At 40.1% G+C, this 13,778-nt stretch overlaps 1 protein-coding gene across 5 annotated transcripts in view; it reads right to left on the bottom strand.

Moving 5' to 3' along the window:
• Positions 1-8,332, bottom strand: part of LOC121293544 (endonuclease V-like) — a 76,060-nt gene extending 67,728 nt beyond the window's left edge. For all 5 annotated transcript variants that reach the window (XR_005946550.1, XR_005946551.1, XM_041216569.1 and 2 more), the window contains exons 1-2: positions 8,213-8,332; positions 2,294-2,465 (exon numbers count right to left, since the gene is read on the bottom strand). Coding sequence is in view for 3 of the 5 variants with exons in the window: in XM_041216569.1 (XP_041072503.1) it covers positions 2,294-2,465; positions 8,213-8,313 (273 nt within the window). In the remaining 2 variants the exon portion in view is untranslated. The remainder of the gene's footprint in view (positions 1-2,293; positions 2,466-8,212) is intronic.
• Positions 8,333-13,778: the final 5,446 nt, after the last annotated feature.

The following is a 13,778-nucleotide window of genomic DNA, read 5'->3' as shown; positions in this document are numbered from 1 at the left end:
TCTTTCTGTGCCAAGCATTAACACTGTATGAGAGGAGAGCTGCACATGCTCATCTGTCTGGAATGCTATGAGGGGTATGATGCTGGTATATATGATGCATTCTAGTTGTTTTAGGTATGGCACCTCAAGCTGCAGTTTCAATGTTTCATTCCCATAGGATGCTGGCATACTGTATGGATGTGACAGTGTAAAAAAGAAACTGTTTTTACCCCTGTGGTCTCATATATTCTTTAAAGTCTAAAGAGCTTGCCATACAAAAAAGTGCTTGAAATCTGAAATAAAAACAGAAAAAGCTAGAATACACAGCATTCAGTATCTGTTAGGGGAAAGAACAGGGTATCAGATCTGGGTGTGAAACCTTCAACTAAAGCAGCTTTTCCCTTCAAAGATGTTAACTTTATTCTGTTTTTGAGTTTATCACTAAATGTAATAAAAAAAAATTCCAAAATAATTACCTTTCAGGAGTGATTGGAATATTTAATGAAAGCTTGCTTAGAATCTGCTCTGAATTTTATCACTGGTTAGCATGAAATAGGAAAAAGATATAAAATTGGTTAACTGTAATATTTACAAATACAGATCAGTGTCTATTTTGGAATTACAGCATCTGAACCAGTTTTCTGAAATTGGAGCAAATAGTTTCTATGGAGACCAGTTTAAAAAAAAACACTGAAAATATACGAATTGTTCAACATTTCTACACTGGGTACCATCTGATGCTGGCTAAGATGAAACTGGAGATTCAAAAGATTTCCAAAGACAAATGTAAACATTTCATGTTATTGTGATATCAGCATCAGTTGCAAGTTTCGACACTTCTGATCTCTAAGGAATAATAAACAATTTTCGTGACAATTGATCAACAATATTAATATATGCAGGTATAGCAATGAATGACTTAATTACTAGCAGACGATTATATTGCTTGCTTTGTTTGCATCTGAATCTTTGAAATGAACTATTTCCTTTCCATGAAACAGAACACTAAATCATAACATTTTTGTTTAAAACTGATGCTTGTCTGTGCTATAATTTTTTAAACCTGGTTTATCGTCAGATAATTATATTTTTCATCATCTCCCTTTCCTACTATTCCTGAATCATTTGCTTACACTCCTCCCATGTAATATCATAGAAACCACAGAGAAATAGCAACATGCTGTCCAATTCTGTTAGCTTGTCCATTTCCTGTTTAATTGACTTATTGCATAACATTTTCAGGTGCTGGCAGGGCAAGTTAACATGACCACTGCATACAATTGAACTAGAATGGATAAACATTGGTTTAAGAGCTGTCAACTGTGAATAAGCATTTTTTTTTAATCATAGTCTTCTGCAAATAAAGCCAATCAGCAAGACAGCCGATGTTAGAAATATATGCCCAAAACGGAGTGAGCAAGCCTCTATTTCAATTAAAAATGTGACCCGTTCACACACGCTTTACTTTCAGATCATCAGTCTCACACTTAACATCTCCCAGAAGCTGTCAGCCCTTCTGCGTTCTTTAAAATACAGCTGCTAAAATGTTCTTTAGAAATAAAATCATCTTTTGATCATTGATGCAACCCTTGGGCAATACACTGCCGCTATAGCAGACTCTATTTGCGTGCTGCTGCACAATCAGGACACGACATTTTGAGGTGATGGCCCTTGCATGACTAAATTAAAACTGCTTTGTGATTGTTTAGTTGGAACTGTGCATACAGATATGCCTGACAAAAGTTGATTCCAATCCCCGAGATAAAATAATGTGAACACTCCACCTTGTGGCCTGATCAAGCATAAGGCATTCATCACCTTGTTAAATTGAAAACTGCAAAACCCTTTAAATGTACGATGCCATCTTTCCTGTCATTAAGAGCAAGGCACATTGAAATTGGTCTTTTTCAGCTCGGGGCCACTGTTCTTCAGGTTGGTGTCCTGTGTGTATTGCCTTTTCTACTGCTCCATGAGCAATAGCAGAGCATTAAGCTGCCTCAGCTCTATACTCGGTGCCTATCCTGAACCCATTCCTTTCACTACTCGTTCCCCACATTCAAAAGCCTCCTTAAAACCATGATTTTCCTTTTCATCTTTACCAAATGACCCTAATTTTTTTAAACCCTGTCTCACCATCTGCTTCTCCTCTGTGAAGTGCCAAGGTTGCTTTGTTAAAGGCTGTATAAACGTGAGTGGCTGTTGCAAGTTATTTGGTTTACCAAAGTGAAGGAGAGCGGCCTTTGTACAAATCTAGTGTCACTTATTACATTTTGTATATCAATCAGCTACAGTTTTTTCAAGTGTTTGATTTTACCTTAAGGTCAGGATAAGTGAGAACCACTAATGAAGAACAAGCGTTGACTTCATCTCCCTTGATGTAAGATAAATCCACACCACCAATGCGCTCTAACCCTTCAAAGCCCTCATTGCTTTGCCAGTCCTCAGTGTCATGGTCAATCATTTGCTGCTTCAGCTCTATCTGCTGCCTGTTAGAAGGAAGTCAAGGTCAGTATTTAAGCATCACAGCAAATCCATAAATAATTCATAATAGTAAATTCATTTTTCCCCCCATTCTTTCATGGGGTGTGGACATAACTGGGAATGTCAGCATTTATTGCCCTTTCCTAATTGCCCTTGAACCGAGTGGCTAGATAGACCATTTCAGAGGGCACTTAAGAGTCAACCACATTGCCGTGCATTTGGAGTCATATGTAGGCCAGACTGGGTAAGGATGGCAGTTTTCCTTCCCTAAAGGACGTTAGTGACCAAATGGGTTTTTATGACAATTGCGACGGTTTCACAGTCACCATTACCGAGATAGGCTTTCCAATTCCTGATTTATGAATGGAACTTAATTCCTACCAGCTGCTGTGCTGGGACTTGAACCCTCGTCTCCAGAACATTCTTCAGTTCCAAAGAAGAGTCACACCGGACCCAAAACGTTAACTTTGTTTCTCTCTCCGCGGATGCTGCCAGATGTGCTGAGTTTCTCCAGCACTTTCTGTTTTCCTTTCTCCAGAGCATTAGCCTGTGCCTCTAGATTACTAAGTTAGTGATATTAACACCATCTCCCCCGAAATGAAACATTAAAAGATGGATTTAGAAACCTGCCAAAACTGGTGGGTCAATGCTGCTGTGTGTCAACGCAGGCCAATGCAGGGGCCCTTGGCTTTCTGTTCCACATGTGATGCTGTGCTTTTTTTCTTAAAAAGTCAGATTCAGATCTGCAGAGGCATGAATTTTAATAAAGCAAGCACTCCATTCCCATCGCTTCCGGTCTGGAGGAGGCAGCCCTCACTCAGGCAATGAACTGGCAAAAGCCTGTTAACAGGGCCATAGTGCAGGATTCATTGGACTCGGCTAAGCAACTGCTCTCGGTGTAGGCTGAAGTTGAAAGAAAATAAATGGTGTAGCTGAGGTCTATACATGTACGCAAGTGTATATACTTCACCAGTAGGAAAGAGATGTCGTGGCCCTGACATCAGGAGTATTTTTTTTGAAAGGTAGGGGCCATTATTTTAGAATTTTTTCAGGCGTAGGTCATGAAAACTGGAGTACTGCAGGATGAGTGTGACATTCAGGAGACGCAGGAGTCAGAGAGTAGGAATAACGGGCTGGATATGTCTAGAGGCATTCCCTAGGGATCTGGGTTGGGGCCTCAACTGGTTACCATATTTATTAATGATTTAGATGACAGGACAGGAAGCCACATACCCAAGTTTGCCACAAAGATAGGTGGCATTGTAAGCAGTGTAGGTGGAAGCATAACATTACAAAGGTCTGAGTGAATATGGTAAAAAGATATCAATATTGGCAAGAGTGAGGTTATCCACTTTGGACCTAAGAAAGGATACAAGCACTTCCTAATCTTTAAAAATTCTTTCATGGGATGTGGGTGTTACTGGCATTTGTTGACTAGCCCTAATTGCCCTTGAACTGAATGCTTACTAGGCCATTTAGAGGGCAGCTAAGAGTCAACCACATTGCTGGGGGTCTGGAGTCACAGGTAGGCCAGACCAGTTAAGGATGACAGATTTCCTTCCCTAAAGGACTTAATGACCCAGATAGGTTTTTACAATGATAGTTTCATGGTCAACATTACTGGGTCTTGATTTCAATTTCAGATTTTCTTAAATAATTGAATTTAAACCCATGTCCCCAGGGTATTAGCCTGGACCTCTGGATTACCAGCCCAGTGATATTACCACCATGCCACTGTCTCCCCTTTTCTGAATGGTGAAAGGCTGGAAGCAGTCAAAGTCCAAAGGGCCTTAGGGGGTCCCTGCACATATTCATGACCTCTTAATAGACTAGGTACAAAAATTAATCAAAGAAGCCAATGGGAATGCTGACCTTACATCTAGAGGATGAAAATGCTGGGGGGAAACCAATCTGCAGCTATAAAGAGTCCTTATCGGAGCATATCTGGAGTACTATGCTCAGCTCTGGGCACCATTCCTTAAGAAACATATTCTAGCCTTCAAGGAAATTCATTATGTATTTACTAGAATGAACCCTGGACTTGGGTTAAATTACGAGGAGAGGTTACACAAACTCGGGTTTTATTCCCTGGAATTTAAAGGGTTAAGGGGTTAGTTGATTAAAGGGAACTGATAGGGTAGCTAGAAAGAAACTATTTCTACTGGTTGGGGAATCGAAGACTAGTGAAGGTTGCCGAAAAGTTAGAGCCAGCCTTTCAGCAGCAAAACACTTCTACACACAAAGGATGGTAGAGATTTGGAACCCTCTTTCACAAAAGGGTCAATTGATTGATCTATGTTAAGCAAAGGTATTAAGGGATGTGGGACAAAGGCATATACATGAACATAAGAAAGAGGTGCAGGAGTAGACCATATGGCCTGTCAAGCCCACTCTGCCATTCAACATGATCATGGGCTTGAACTCCATTTTCCCCATTCACTCCCCATATCCCTTAATTCCCTGACAGACCAAAGATCTGTCTCTCCCAGTCTTAAATGTAAGACGTTAGGTTGCAGATCATTGAATGGTGGAGTAGATACCAGGGGCTGAATCATCTACTCCTGTTCTATGGTAAGTACAAGAATTAGACACTCAAGTACATATTGCAATGGTTCACAATTGCCTTTGCCGTCTAAAAAAAGTGAGAAAAAACAAACCTCTAATACAGCCAGCTGACTCAACTTAATAAAGCAAGTATGTGGGATGCTCCGTCACATACAAAATAGTTGATAATTTTGCTCAATATTCCGAAATCAACGTTGTTTACTTAACTTCAAATGATTTGTGTATCTCACATGGAGGAAAAGTCTGGATGTAAAATATTATCATTGAATTTTTGGACTCTTGTGTTTTTCTGCCAATTGCAGAATGATGATACAAGTAATATGTGTGTCACCCAATGATATTGTGGTGTAATTAAAATGTTTGGGACTTATTTTATTATTTGGGTAAACATTCTTGCAGCGTCATTATTTCCATATTTCTACCCATTTGCATTCACATGGTCAACTACGAGAAAATGTGCTATGGGAACAAGCAAGTGCATGAATCTGGTGTGAACCATTAATCCAACTGTCAAAAACAGAAAAGTGGAAAATACTGAAAGCGCACGGCAAGTTGGTCAACATCTGCAGGACAGGCAGGTTAACAGGATAGTATCAGAAATGTGAGGAGAGGATGAACAAACTAGGTCTCTTTTCTCTTGAAAGGGGAAGGCTGAGGGCTGATCTGATAGAGGTCTTTAAAACGATGAAAGGCTTTGATAAACACAGAGAGAGTGTTTCTGCTTATGGGCGGAGTTGTGTAACCGAGTCATTTTCTCCCAAGTCAAGTCACGAGTCATTTTTTTTTAAAAAGAGAAAGTCAGTAACACATGTTTTTACTCTTAGCTAGCAAGTCAACTTTCAGTCACTTTGCTGTTTGAATGTATTTGTAAATACACATTCTACGGGGTCACACATTCTTCACTGTCATCCTGCTGACAGATCAAAATGTAATCAAAACCATGTTTCAAAAATGAATGTTTTATTGACTTGAAAACAACACTGTTTTTGGTTACAAATGGGCTATTTGAAACTGATAAAAATTGAATATGAGGTGTAAACCACACTGTTACATGAAACTTCCAAATTCTATTGTTTCCCTTCTTAAGTGAAAGCAACCCCAGCAAAGGAACCTTTGGACTTAATTTTATAATATTCAACACAATAATTTTGTTCACATAAACACTGCACATTGAGAGCATTTTTCAGTCATTGTGCAAATGTGAAATAAAATTAAAAACCCTGTTGTACATACTGGACATCTCTTGAGTTTAGCTTGACTAACTGCTGCACTTAAGAAATATCAATTTGGACAACACCTTGTCACTAAGTCGAGCACAGTGATACCGTGACACACTCCAGTGGTGAATTGTATGCAGGAATGGCCAGAACCCTCATGGCAAGTGGAACCAGTTTGGGCAAGCTGTTTCTACTGACGCTGCAAAAGCAAATGCATGCGTTGAGGTCATTGACATGGCAGCCCTCACAGTTCAAAATATCCATAAACTGGGTTGTCACAGATGCCTCACCATCACTCTGCTGTTTCCGGCTGTACTTTGCAAACAGACGAGGAACTTTTATATCATCTCCTCATGCTTGTTTCATGCTACTTTTGCAATTTGCATGATTCAGAAATAACCAACTCTGAATTAAACATTAAAAAAGGAAGGCAGGGACATCAACCTCCTTCGTTCCACATGTTTTCCAGACAGTTCTCCTGGTGCCTTACTTTTATAACTTAAATAACCAAATGATACGACTTTTGGTGGTGACATAATTGCTGTATAGTTTGAGAGAGCAATATGTTGTTACACATGAAGCAATTACCTAACTGAACTCAACATTTCAGCATTTAGTACATGGAATACTAATACATTTAACGTTGTCAAGGCTTCACTTGTGTGTGCTGATGCCCTGCTCCCCTCCCTCCTGTCTCTCTCCCACTCCCACCCCTTTCTCCATTCAGGCATGTGGCCATGGCCATCGAAGGCTCGGGGATGGCCACGGAAAGCTTTTCTCTTCGGGCTTTGGGGCGGGCAGTGTGTGCTGGCTGGAGAAGCTTTATTTAAACTCACAACAGCAAGTTGTGCCCTCCACAGTCTAGGTGTTTCCACTAATGCTAACAAACAACAGACCAACAAACCTCCTCCCACATGGGGTCAGTGAGAAAGGAGGGAATGGGGAATCTGGCATGTGGACAAAACTACTTGGCCGGTCACTGCTGTGGATCTGGCAGTCCAGTTTCCAAATCAGCCAATCAGCTGTGGCAATGACTGGGATCAGGCAGGTGAACAAAACCTGTACTGGATTACATACGCCATGGTTCTCACCAAGCATCAAATCGAAAAATACCGTTTTTTTAAGGAATACTGCCAAGTCCATTTTTTTCCAAGTCAAGTCAAAAGTTTAAAAAAGTTACTCGGTCCAAGTCACTGACTCAAATCAACAACTCTACTGATAGGGAAGAGCAAAGGTTGTCAACTAAAGTTTATCAGCTTAACATAGTCACCAAAGAAAAATCAAATAGGGAATGCAGAAGAAATACCTCTACCTAGAGAGTGATGAGAATGTGGGACTCGCTACCACATGGAGCAGCTGAAATGAACAGTATAGATCCCAACTGAGGGGGAACTAGAAAAGCCTAAGTGTTTCTGTGGTGTAGTGGCTTTCACATTCGTCTCACGCGCGAAAGGTCCCCGGTTCTAAACCAGGTAGAAAAGCATAAGGAAGCAGAGGGTTATGCTGAGGAAAGTGGAAAGAGGCAGGAGATTCGAGTAAAGTAGAATTGTCAGCATGCTCTGGCTAAGCTGAATGGGTCTGCTTGTCCTGAATACTCAATGTAATATTTGAAATTTACAGCACTTTGCACTGGATGAAAAAAATCTTCATTCAAACCGAATGGTTGTGTAATTCCAGTTTTGCCTGTTTGTTTGAGTGTTTTAAAGCAGTCCTGGTCTAGCTATGCTGATAGATACACTGTCTGCTGGAAAAGTATCCAAACCAATCTGGGGCCGCGCGGCATTGTGGGTGTTGTAGTTCTCCCGGTGACATCAGCCTACAACCCCCCCCCCCCCCCCCCCCCCCCCAAGGAAGCAGTGCAGTCCGGGGAGTTTGCGGCAGCTGCAATGGGGAGGAGATTCCTCTCTGCGTTGTGCGCTTGATCTCACGGGGGTTTCCTTCCCCTAGAAGAGCAGCAGCAATTACTGTACCTCTCCCACTGCCGAAGGAGCAGCTCCTGTTCCTGACTCTCCCCCTCCCGCGTCGCCGCCATTGTTGAGGGCGAACGCCTCAAGAGACGAGGGTCGACCATGAGTGTGCGCACGCGCGCCGCCCCTCTCTTTCGTCATTTCCGCCAGGAGCCTGGGCTGCGACACGTGCATCTCAGTCCTGGCTGTGAATGGATATGAGACAAACTTCAAATTGAACAAATGTATTGCAGTCATCAAAGTGGTTGGACAACATTCAGGGTCATTACGTGTCCCACCAGGTCCGAGGCTGGGCAGATAATACAATTCTACCTTAAATTCTTATGGTTGCTGATGAAAACATTTTGAAAACTTTATATTGTGCCCCTTGGTATAAGACACAACTGGTGAAATATGAACTTACATATTAATATATTTTTGGAGCAACCACCCGCCTTATGCACCTAAACCAAGTTAACACTTAGGGTCATTCAAAATCCATCCACTTAAATAGAATTGAAATTGGGCCCTGATTAAGAGGTTACATCGTTTTGCTATATAGCATACTTTTCATTATAGTCACATACTAATGACAACATAATGAAATAGTAAGAGTGAGGTGAATTGCAAACCTGATTTGTGCAAACGGTGCAACCTTTTTCGTAAATCAGCAGCATAACAATTTTAATTTTAGTGCCAGTTATTCTCCATAGCAATAGCCAATAGGGAGAATAAGCACTCAACATTTTGCTATACAACCCTAAATTGCTAATTGGTGTTTTATAGGGAAGTCGTTCTTATTGGGCAATCATAGTACAGCTCTTACCTCATCAACTTAGAATCGGTTTTGCATTCTATATGTGGGAGCCAACAGATCTATTTCAAAGTGGTAGCTTCACTCAGTCGGTCGTCATTTAGCCTTAAGTAACGTTGTAAAGGAAGTGACCCATTTAATGATGAAATTAAGGTGTTAGTTAAATTAATGAAGACTGAGAAAATAAAATACAAGATGCAGCATTTGAAGTAGTGCCAAGAAGCTAGTGAAAAACACTACACAGAATGCAGGGATTCGTAAGAAACTGAATGCCTTACTATTGGAAAACAGCCAAACACCTGTGACAGATACTAGATGGTGAAAACAAAATGACCCTCAAAGATTCACATAAAGACAGCCAAAAAAATTGATGGAGAAGACTTATTTAAAAAATTGTTTTTGTGGTATACAATGGACAATGCCAGCCTGTTTCAATGAGCCACAGAGACAAAGTCCAGGTCTTAAAAAAGCCAACACACAGGCACACAAAAACAGAGACATAGGTCAGCCATCTTTAGGACACGAAGGGTTGAGTTTACCATCAACGCCCCTTAACAGTTGAGACAAAAGACACCCTAAAAAAATTATTTTCGGTTGTGAATATAATCTCCAAATCTATATTTATTTGAATGTCCAATTATTAATTAAAATGGATTTAGACTGCATGTAAATTTAAAGTATAATAGTCATGTTATAATCATCTATGATTGACTGTAGCTAACACATTAAGGGAATACAGTATTGAATATTTACTTCTCTTAGAATAGTCACTTTGTATAAGTGAAGTGATTGTCTTTAAGTACCACATATTCTATGATATAGTATTCGTTACTATAACGTAATCTATAATTGGTCCTTATAATAGAGTTATAGTTTCATATACTTACAAGCCCACATATAGATAACAAAATCCTAGAATTCTTAAGTTAGGATTCTAAGTGCTGATATTGGTAAACTTAAAAAGAGTTGTTTCTGCTATAATATACCTGCAAATGTATTCTACCCTGAGGTAATTTTGCTAGTTTGGAAACTCTTAGGAGGGAGGACTTTTCATTGCAGGACCCAGGCTATAGCTGCTAAAGCTGACCAAGTATCTTTAAGATCTGAAATTTCTGTTAGTTGAGATTTTAAGCTAACAATAAGTGTGACAGGGTAGACTTATCTTGCTGGGAGCAGGGGGTGGGGATGGTAACGATAGTAGAACCATTAACAATTTGAAGTATGACATGTGGCAAGTGTAGCATGTTTCCCAAAACTCTTCCACATGGGACCCTTCCTTGTCTGTCTGGATCTGCTTTAGATTATGCGACAGAGATCGATTGACATTTCATGGTAAAAAGCAAATTTGCTCCAGTGTGGTCTTTATGGCCCAGCAATTCCTATATTACTTTGTCAGAATGTTGTGTGTTCAGGCACCATTTTAGAGATGAACACATAATTCAAGATCCAATACTTCTGTGCGCTAGTGACTGAGCACCTAGTATAGGCCTATGAAAAGAAACAGACCCACCGTTTGCCCCTAAAGACCTTTACGGAGGAGCACAATTTCAATTTAATTTCAAATCCCTTTTACAACCTTTGTGCCAAGGTCTGATCTTGTCCTACATGTATCCAGGAATCCGAGGGTTAAATCCCGAGGAAAGGTGTCATAAACCAAGCTTGTATTCCCTAGAATGAAGAATGTTAAAGGGTGATTTTTTTGTGGAGGTTTTTTTTAGGATTGTGAAAGGAGTTGTTGGTGACGATTTTCCCTTCTGGTGGGGGAGTCCAGGGCATGTGAACGTAACTTTAAAATCAGAGCCAGGCCAGTCAAAGAGAAGAAAGGAAATGTTTCTTCAGACAAAGGGTGATAGGAGTGTGGAACTCTCTCCCGCAAAAAGCAGTAGATGCTAATTCAATAAATAATTTTAAATCTAAGGTGGGTAAGAGTTTTCCTCGCAAAGGGAATGAGGGGATTATGGAGCCAAAACTGGTAAGTGGCGTTAGGATAAAGGCTATCCTGATCACATTGAATGTTGTATACAGTCAAAAGATTGAATGGCCTCCTCCTGTTCTTATATTCTGAAACTTTCTTCTTATAAGCCCTCAACTTCAAAACTTTTCTTTGAACTTTAATCCTGCCTTTGGTCAGCTCTCCCTCATTCATTCCTCCTCATGGTGAACTTGCAATTATTTGCTTTGCTAAGGTACTATATTAATAAAAGTTACAATCTAAGAAGATAGCAGAAAAAGCTAGCAGAAAAAGCAAGTGTTGTGGAGGGAAAATAGTCACAAGTATTGGTAATATTAATAATTTGCAGGATTTCAATTTAAAAAATCTATGACTTATAGGAATAAACACAAGTTTAGATCATGAGCACAATAAAACTTCAAAATCTCAAATGTGTTAGGCACAAGGATTTAAAATGCAGTCTAATCTTGTGTTTATAGTGCCACCTGCTGCCCTTTCACTATTACTGCAGTGATGTTTATTCTGTGAAAATGCTAATATTATCGTTGATGAAGTGAAAAGAAAATGGATATCCAAGGACAACAGGGGCTTACTGTACTATTTTTGTACTGACTAGTGGTGGAGAGGGAGGGGGCAGGAGAACAAAGGTGATACTGTAGAAAATGTGCTTTAGTACGCTTGGGTTTAAATATGATATTGGGCATGTTATCACAGAACTATGGAATGATACTGTACAGGAGACCATTTGATCCATTGTGCCTCTGGTAGAGCTACCTTGTTAGTCCCACTCCACTGCTCATTCCCCTTAACCTTGAAAAGTTTCAATTCTCCTTTGAATGTAACTATTGAATCTGCTTCAACCACTCTTTCAGGCAATGCATTCCAGATACCAACAACTTGGGTGTAAAAAATAAAATGTTTCCTCATGTTACCCGTGCATCCTTTGGTTACTGACCCTTCTCCCACTAGAAATAGTTTATTTACTCTTATCAAATCTGTTCATGATTTTTGAACATTGTTATCAAATTACTCGCTCTGAAGAAATCATATGGACTCGAAACATTAACACTGTTTCGCTCTCCGCAGATAATGTCAGACTTGCTGACTTCTTACAGCATTTTCAGCTGTTATCAAATCACTACTTTAAGCACTGCTCCAAGGAAAACAACACCAGCTTTTCCAATCCTTCCACATAACTGAAGCCCCTCGTCTTCGGTAAAATTCTAATAAATTTCTTCTGTACCCTCTCCAAGGATTTAACGTTCTTCCTGAAGTAATTGACCGGAATTGACCACTATACTCCAACTAAGACCTAACTGGTTTCATAGTGGTTTAGCATAACTTGTCTGTTTTGCATTGTAGTCATAAAGCCAATGATCCCATATGCTTTTTTAAAAGCAGCCTTCTCGAATAGTCCTGTCACCTTTAATTTTTTATGCGCACACATCCCCAATCTCTACTTCTCCTTTAAAATTCTACAATTTAGTTTGTCATGTCTACCTGCATTTTCCCTGTTAAAGTGAATCACTTTACACTGCTCTACATTAAATTGCATGTGCCATGTTGACTACCCATTTCACCAGTCTACGTCCTCCTGAAGTCCATTGCTATCCTTCCCATTGTTTACACGTTTCTGAGATTTATGACATCCGCAAACCTTGAAGTTATGCTTTGTATACCCAAGTCCAGGTCTTTTACATCAAAAATTGTAGTAGCCCTAACACTATCCCCAAGGGAACATCACTGTGTGCCTCATTCAAGTTTGAAACACAATCATTAATCAATAACCCCGACTTTTTATCCCTTATCGATTTTGCATTCATGCTGTCATTCTCCCTTTATTCCCAAGGTCTTCAATTTTGGTAACAATTCCACTTTTTGGTACTTTATCAAACACGTTTATTACTCATCTGCCAATTAATTTTGTCCCAGATTATTCTCTCAAAGTTGCTTGACATTAGGCAGACCAGCCTCATTTGTCAGTTTATTCCTCTTCCTGTTTTTAAACAAAGACTGGCTGTAACATTTGCAATCCTCCAGTGCTCTCCAAGGATTAAAAGATCATGATTCCCGCTCAAGCTGAGGTAGACTTAGGACCTTCCCCCTCGCCCTGCTCCTGAGTGTAGAAGGCATGGCAAACTGCTCCTGACAAAAACTGTTAAGAAAAACAGCTCAGCATAAAGCATCAACAGACAATCAGCTGGGGAACCCCCCCCCCCTCTGGGAAGTGCACACATGAATAGAAAAAGGAATCTGTCCTAAAAACCTTGTAATGAAGAAGAGTAAGTTCTCAATCCTTCCCCTTCTTTCAACCTGGTCTGTTATTGCCACTGCATCAAGGCCTCATGTAGTGACTTATGCATGCAGCTCACCACTCTATGTGCATTTTACACACATGTGCTCCAAATCAATCTTAGACTGCCTCACATGTGCCCATCTGATCCCTCTTATTTCTGAACTATTCTTTACTCTACGGCTATTTGTCTCTCCCAGTCATCTGCATTCTTCATTTCTCCTCTCTTAGGTGTTTCATCCGGTCACCCAACCCAATGCCAAATTAGCTTAAGCCCTCCATCACATATGGCTAATTTATGGTCATTTAGGGTTGAAGTTAACCACAGTAATATATAACACCTACGCCATTTAAGTTGCCATCAAACCTTGTGTCTTTTCTCAGCAACATTGCTTTAAGTTAGAGGGCGAAAATAGACGGAACAATTTTTGTCCTGGTGTCACATACGGATCATGTTAACATGTTTCCAACATGATTTGCTGTTGCATTGTTTTTAAATAATAAAGGTTTGCAGCTTTGTTGAAAATAATGG

This window comes from Carcharodon carcharias, chromosome 22 (assembly GCF_017639515.1).
Source record: "Carcharodon carcharias isolate sCarCar2 chromosome 22, sCarCar2.pri, whole genome shotgun sequence".
Lineage (NCBI taxonomy): Eukaryota > Metazoa > Chordata > Chondrichthyes > Lamniformes > Lamnidae > Carcharodon > Carcharodon carcharias.
Note: the sequence above shows the minus strand (reverse complement) of the source record. Positions and strands in the feature narration are given on the sequence as shown.